The sequence below is a fragment of the Cyprinodon tularosa genome, unplaced genomic scaffold, assembly GCF_016077235.1.
Source record: "Cyprinodon tularosa strain WSP-4 unplaced genomic scaffold, ASM1607723v1 ctg826, whole genome shotgun sequence".
In the NCBI taxonomy this organism is placed as follows: Eukaryota; Metazoa; Chordata; class Actinopteri; order Cyprinodontiformes; family Cyprinodontidae; genus Cyprinodon; species Cyprinodon tularosa.
The window spans coordinates 341333-348311 of record NW_024039592.1 but is presented as its reverse complement, the minus strand read 5'-3'; the positions used below and the strand labels follow the sequence as shown (position 1 = coordinate 348311).

At 40.1% G+C, this 6979-nt stretch overlaps 1 protein-coding gene across 1 annotated transcript; it reads right to left on the bottom strand.

Annotated features, from left to right (window-relative positions):
- Positions 1–201: 201 nt before the first annotated feature.
- Positions 202–1398, bottom strand: LOC119774714. The gene is made up of 2 exons (XM_038272377.1): positions 1147–1398; positions 202–1032 (listed from the first exon to the last, which is right to left on the bottom strand). Exons 1-2 carry the CDS (start codon positions 1390–1392, stop codon positions 373–375), a joined length of 906 nt encoding a protein of 301 aa, XP_038128305.1. The 5' UTR covers positions 1393–1398; the 3' UTR covers positions 202–372.
- Between the last annotated feature and the right edge of the window lie 5581 nt (positions 1399–6979).

The following is a 6979-nucleotide window of genomic DNA, read 5'->3' as shown; positions in this document are numbered from 1 at the left end:
AACTCTTCACACAGTTCTCCAAACCAACTTTCAGCTTGGCACAGCAGTTCATTTCACATTCAAAATGCACTAACACTACCAAATCACTTCATACATATCTCAAATCAACACATTCTTCCATAACACTAGCAAAGGTTAACAGCCAACAAACACACTTTGTCACCCACAAAACAATGACCTAAAAAACACTAACAACATGTAGCATTATACAATCTCGGTTAATAATTCACTGCAATAGAGGTTACTGGAATGAATCAGACATGATGCAGAATGCTTCAATATATTTTATGTCTTTTATTTGTTTTTAGGAGTAATTCCAAAATACAAGAATTTGTATTCACATCATCCACTGATACAGATACAATAGTAATGCTAATCTACTCGGTCTTCTCCATTTGGCCACAGGTTCTCATCCACATCACATCTTATGTCATCTAGGGCAATACACCTAGGAAAGAATCTTCTGGCATGCCTGATCCATCCCTGACAATCTTCTGCTGATATGTCCAGGCATCCAGCATTCATTGCGTCCAGGAGGGACATTTGATTATGTGGATGGTGGTCATAAACCTTCCACCTCCATGAGGAAAAGAATTCCTCTATGGGGTTGAGGAATGGAGAGTAAGGTGGGAGGAAAAGTGACACCATTCTGGGATGGGCTGCAAACCACTCGGTGACTGCACGAGAGTGGTGAAATGCCACATTGTCCCATACAATTATAAATGTTGGTGGATTTCTTCTCTCTGCATCCCTTTCCTCACCTAGCACAACCCTTCCATAGAGATCATGCAGGAACGCAAGGAGACGTTCAGTGTTGTATGGCCCAATTAGTGGTTTGTGTAACAGCAGTCCATCAGTGGATATTGCTGCGCACATTGTGATGTTGGCACCCCTCTGGCCCGGGACATCCACTGTGGCTCTCTTCCCAATCACATTCCTTCCCCGTCGCCGTGTTTTGGCCAGGTTGAAACCTGCCTCATCTACAAAGATGAAAATGTGGGGCGTTTGCCTGCCTTCAATCTCCATGACTCTCTATAATAAATCCACAAGGCAACATAAGCTGTTACAGTAGTAAACATTACCTAAAATAAATTTCTTTGTATGTGTTTTGTTCAAAAACAGTTCTGTATTTTATTGTGATCTTACCTGGACATATTGGTTCCTGAGTTGCTTGACATGTTCAGAGTTCCTCTCAAAAGGCACAGTGTACAACTGTTTCATCCTTACCTGATGTTTTTTCAGGACTCTAGAAATAGTTGTGATGCTTACACTGTGAATATTTGCAAAAGTAATGTTGTCTGCCAAAACTGTGTCTCGAATCTCAGTGAGTTTTATGCCATTGTTTCTGATGACCATATCAACAATGGCAGTTTCCTGCACATCAGTGAGCATCCTTCCTCTCCCACCTTTGTGAGGTAACCGTTGAGTCCGAAGCAGAAATGCTGAAGCAATTACACACAAGTCTATTTACTTCTGTAATGTGCAACTCAGTCAAATGCCTTTGCAGAATACAAGTTACCTTTTGGTTTGCCGGAAAACTCTAACAATAGATGCCACTGTTGAGCGTTGCAGATTTGGCTGCACTCTCTGACCAGCCTCTCTCATTGAGAGACCATGATTTACTACATGATCAATTACAGTAGCTCTGATCTCATCTGAAACTACAGCTCTTGGTCTTCCTCTTATTCTTCTTCCACCACGCATACGTATTCCTCGCCCCCTCCCAGCCCCTCTTCTTCCTCTTTCAGCCACTTCTCTGTTTCTGGCTGGGTCCATGTTTACATCACAATACAAAACTATTCAGCAGTTGTCTCCTTTTGTAATGAAATTGAAAGAGTAACACCTGTGTAGATGTTCATCTACAATGAGAATCAGCTGTGGTTGGTCCAATTGTCCACTTATTTTTATAGCATTTAATTTTAAGATGTAAAATATATTTCATTAAAATATTCCTGTAGAAATGTAGCAAATTGCTGTCTTATTCAGTTTTGTATTATGTTATTGTTTTGAACATAAGTTTAACAGTTTTGAAAACAGTATGTAAGCATGTGCAAATTGTCCTGTAGGTACACAGAGTTTTGGCGGTTGTTGTGTCGAAGTGAGAAAAGAATTAATGTAATTTGAAAGATGTAGTCATTGAATGCATTTTGTGCCAAAGCAATGATAAATGATCCACAGTTTAGCCCACATATACTTCTGTTGTGCTCACTGTGTGAAGAGTTTTGAAAAAGTGACCTAAGTATTGAGAAATGTGTCCTAGCGACTGTAAAAAACTGTAAAGGTATAGTGGAAGATTTTCGTGAATTTTTGAAAAGCCCCGCCCTCTCTACTTTAACAAAAATTGCACATGCACAACCCTGTACCCACTTCTAAGAGAGAAGGCCCATTAAATGTCTGCAAGAGCATGCACTACAAGCCATGTACAAGCATGCTCTGCTTAAAACTTCCTGTTTGCATTGCTCATACAAGCTTACTTTCCAAAACAAAATGAGCTATTTTTCAACTATCTCAGACTCACCACTGTTAAGTGAAAATGGGGATGAGCACATAGGACGGCCTTACGGAAAAATATTACCAGAATGATTGACAATTTGTCATGATTTTACTAAAGTTCATACCCAAATGCAGAAGACCAAACAGGGAGTCCAGGATAAAAGGTTTAACAGGTTTTATTGAAGAGATAATGCAGAGAGAAGTGTTGCTCTGAACGCTGCTCAACCGGAACTGAAAAGTGAGGGGAAGGCACAGCGATTAGTTCAGGCTCAGTGGGAAAATAGATTCGTGAACTTGGAGAACAGGATTTGGTTGCTGACTCACGTTTCCAGAGACATTGTTAAATCTTTGACTCAAGTCTGTATGCTGTCGTTTCAGTGTTTGTCTGATTTGGTGGAGGGCGGAAAAGGGTTTACCCAGAGTGTGGTTGTTTGTATGTGAATGGAGAAACTGACTGCCACTCAGATTTCCTGCGGTACTTGAACGGGTCATAATGGAGATGAACCCCTTTCTCAGTGTGAAGCTCAAATGATCTCTTGGAGAAAGTGAATCCAAACCTCCTGTTTGAACCACAGCTCAGTTTGAAGCTCAGTTGATCCTTCCAGGGAGAGAAGGTCCAAATATCCAGCTTGCAGGATGACTTCCTGCCAAGAGGCAAAGACATGTTAAAACTCAGGTTGACAAGAACTCAGTTTGACTCAGCAAAACTCAGCTTGGCTAGAGTACCCCAAACTGGCAAACACTCTCGGTCGAGGTAGTGGCAGTCAGCAGCTTAAGAACACTCCCTTAACGAGGAAACCATCAGCAGGTGTGTGAGGAGGCGGACCAGAACCAGGCGCCTCCTGGTGGAGGAAGGGAGACAAACACAGAACACAAACACACAGACAGGAGTCCTGACACAATTAGTAGGATCACTTATTTTGATGATCCACCCAGAAAATAACATCCTCCACTATCATGATCTTGGCACTGATAACTGGCTTAATTACTCATTCCATTCACCTGTCTAACTCTTACTGGTTTCTTGTTACCTCTAATCTGATCCACCTGCTCCTGCCTCTATTTAAAGTGCTTGCATCCAGTCATCAGAGCAGATTAGTCTTGTTCTCTCCGACCAGTGGTGAGGGTGTTTTTAGAGATCCTTGGTGTTTCAGTTTCCTGATCCTGACCTGTTCTGCCTCTCAGCCACTGTGCCTGCCTGTTTCTGTCTGATCTATTTGTCTGTCCTGGTTTCAGACTCCTGGATCTCTGTGCCTGTCTCTTCCAGTTCTGGGAAGAGACAGGCATGGATTGAACTTGTAAACCCGGTTATTGATTTACGTTCATAATATTCCTCCGTTAGATTTACGTCGACACTAACCTCTGTTTCTCTCCTGCAGAACCTTATTTTATTTTATTTTTTAAGAAATGCTTTTTGAGTGATTCTTCTGTCTGTCTTGCCTTGAATACTGGGTCCCTCTGTTCGGAGTTATGACATCCACTACACCTTTAATATAGGTTATCAGGCAGGGACCAGTTTTCACTAAAGGGTGGCCAAAAACTTATAGGCCCAAAAAGTAGTTTAGGATCAATCCACATCAGGGGTCTCCTATTGTGGGTCATAAGATAAACTGTCCTGGAAGTGTTAGAGGCTCCCATGCTCTGACAAAATTGAATAAAATGAACAGTTCATTACCAGGCCTTTGCCAAAAAAGCTGATGAGATAATTAAGTAATTAGAATTAGCTGTGTTGGAGCAGGGATGCATCTAAATTCTGCATGACAGGACCAGGGTTGGAAGCTCATGAGCTAACCTTAGCACACTACAGTATACCAAAATGAACAAGCACTTCAGTATTTTCTTAACAAACAGACAGACAAGATTTTCATGAATCCCTTGGTAATAAATCTTTATTTTCTCAAGAAAACTTCTCTCAATGAAAACTACTTGGTAAATTACTAATCTATTTTTAATCTTTCTTTTCTAATGTTCTATAAAAATAGTTGCTAAATGAGTGAGTGACCACTCGTTGCTATGTAAATAAACTGAATTGAATTCAATTTACTCACATATCTGTACATATATGCTGCCTAAATTTATCATGTATTATTCTGCATAATATATTCTGATTTTTCAAAACTGTATCGACCCGCATCCGTATTGTTCAGAACAGAGACGTGACCCGTTACCCGCAATTATCCCTATGTATTCCCTGGACAGACCCGTAAATAACAAAGTGCGACCCAACCTGTGAACACAAAGGGTACGCACTTTTTTAATAACAGAAGCAGTAAAGATTATTGCCTCACGCTCACATCCAGGCTGTGCTCACAGATACCCAGAGGCGCACCTTGTCAACAGGCAAACCAAGCAACTGCTTGGAGCCCCGAGCCGCTGGGGGGCCCCCCGAGAGCCAGCTACTGTACATCCGGTAGATAAACAGCAACAGGCGAGCATGAAGTGGCAACGCTATAGTGACTGAGGAGATGCACAACTGCATTTAAAAAATTCCGATTGGATGGAATGTTGATTGACATTGGCTTAGCCCTTAATAAAAATGAACGTAGCCTAGCGAATGGGTGACGTTGTAGGCCTATCGTTCAGCAAATTGGAAAGCAATAATGTAACTAAGCTGAAGGAAAATGATTCATTTTCCATGTCTCAAGAGAGACTTTCAGGACTGGCGCTTATTTCTATAGAGTATAGCGTGCGAAGGTCTTTGGATCTGGAGGACTTAGTGTCTGCATTTGCACAAGCCAAGGCCTGTAAGCAGCAATTCTGGAAGCAGTATAGGACCTAGTGTTAATTTCGTTAACGAAAACTAAACGAAAATATTTTCGTCCACGCACATTTTTCACCAAACGAAGACGAGACGAGACGAAAATCCCCACTAATAAACAATAACAGGGAGTAAATCAGAAATCATTTTCGTGGACTAATAAAGACGAGACGAAAATGCAGTTCGGTAAATAAAGACTGGACTAAAATCTATGGACATTTTAGTTCACGAACAAAGACGAGACGAAAATTATATATTATTATTTTCTGTTTTTTTCAAATCCTGTCTCGTCTCCTCCTCCTCCTCCTCGTCAGCTCCCACACACCCACTTTCAAACCTGGAGCGGGCACAGAGTAGCCTACTCCGGGACTCGGGAGAAAGAGGAGACATGCTATATGGACACATTTTCGCTTTTAAGTGGAGAACAAACCCAAATGCTTGATTTTAGTGGAAGGGAAGGAATATGGCCACATGATAGCTGGAAAAAACACAACAAACCTGAAGAGACACGTCGCAGTTCACCACAAAGACATTACGGTAAGTTACCAGAAAGATTGGTGGTGATTGTTTATAATGTAACATTAAATCAACGGCTATAATATCCCAATGATAAACTAACTGATGTTGGCTAACTTTCATAGCATTTAGTATCCAGGCTGGCTACGTTACGTTAGCTTGTTAGCACGTAGCGACGGTAGCCACTTGTTGATAGCATTGTATGTAAAGTTAAATTTATGCTAACTTGGATATGTTATACTGGCCGGGCAACTATAGTTTCTGTTAAATTGCAAGTTTGATTAAAGCAGACAGACGTTTTAGGTTATCTAGGAGCTGCAAGTGAACTATAGTTAACAGAAAACACCTCGGCAGCTACACATGTATGCTAAATGCTAAAAGGAACTGAAACTATTTATCAGGATAAGACAAAATAAAAATAATATGCCACACATAATTCAGAGCAACTTTAACCTAGATTTTCATATACAAAATAGTCATTGCTAGGGGAACCACTGCAGGGATGTCTTTATTTGGTGACATAAAATGCTGCTCTGTTTATCTGCACATTACTATTACAAGGACATTTGAATTGAATTGGCATCAATATTAATACAACCAAAATGCATGCACACCTAAAAATGTCTGCAATTTATTCCTGCATAAAATGATAGTTAGGTTGTTTGTATGAGTTTGAAATGGATGGTCAAATGTAGTTTTTATAGAGACTTAGTTTTTGTTAAGGAAAAAAAGAGACCTATATGCTACTTATACACTTGGAATTCCTGTTATGCTGTGCATCTATCCTAACATTGTATTAATTTCTGTTCCAGATTGAAGATACACCACCACCACCAACAACAACAACCTACCAGCCACCCAGAAACAATGACAGGCCAGCTAAAGCTGGAAGGAAAGCACTTTTGTTGTATCAGTTGGAGTTTTTTTTTTTTTTTTAACAACATTGACCTCAAATCTATTTATTTTATTATTCAATGTGAACTAGCTTTAAACAGCCAGCACTTGTGTAAAGTTCATAAGACACTTTATTTTATTTATTTGTTTCCTTTGCCAGGTGTGTTTTATTTGTTTTAATGCAAGCATTTTTGTTTGTGTCTTTGAACCTTAACAGTGTTCAAAATAAATATGCAAATATTGTCAGAACATCTTCCATGTCTGCATGTGTTCCTTAAAATAGTGTTTTTTATCAAAAAGATGAGAGAAAATGTTCAA

Bases quoted from the DNA above. Each gene is read 5' to 3' on its own strand.
- LOC119774714 (XM_038272377.1), bottom strand. From the start codon at position 1,392: ATGCTCACTGATGTGCAGGAAACTGCCATTGTTGATATGGTCATCAGA. The intron at 1,033-1,146 runs GTAAGATCACAA...GATTTATTATAG, and splicing joins TCAGGAACCAATATGTCCAG to AGAGTCATGGAGATTGAAGG.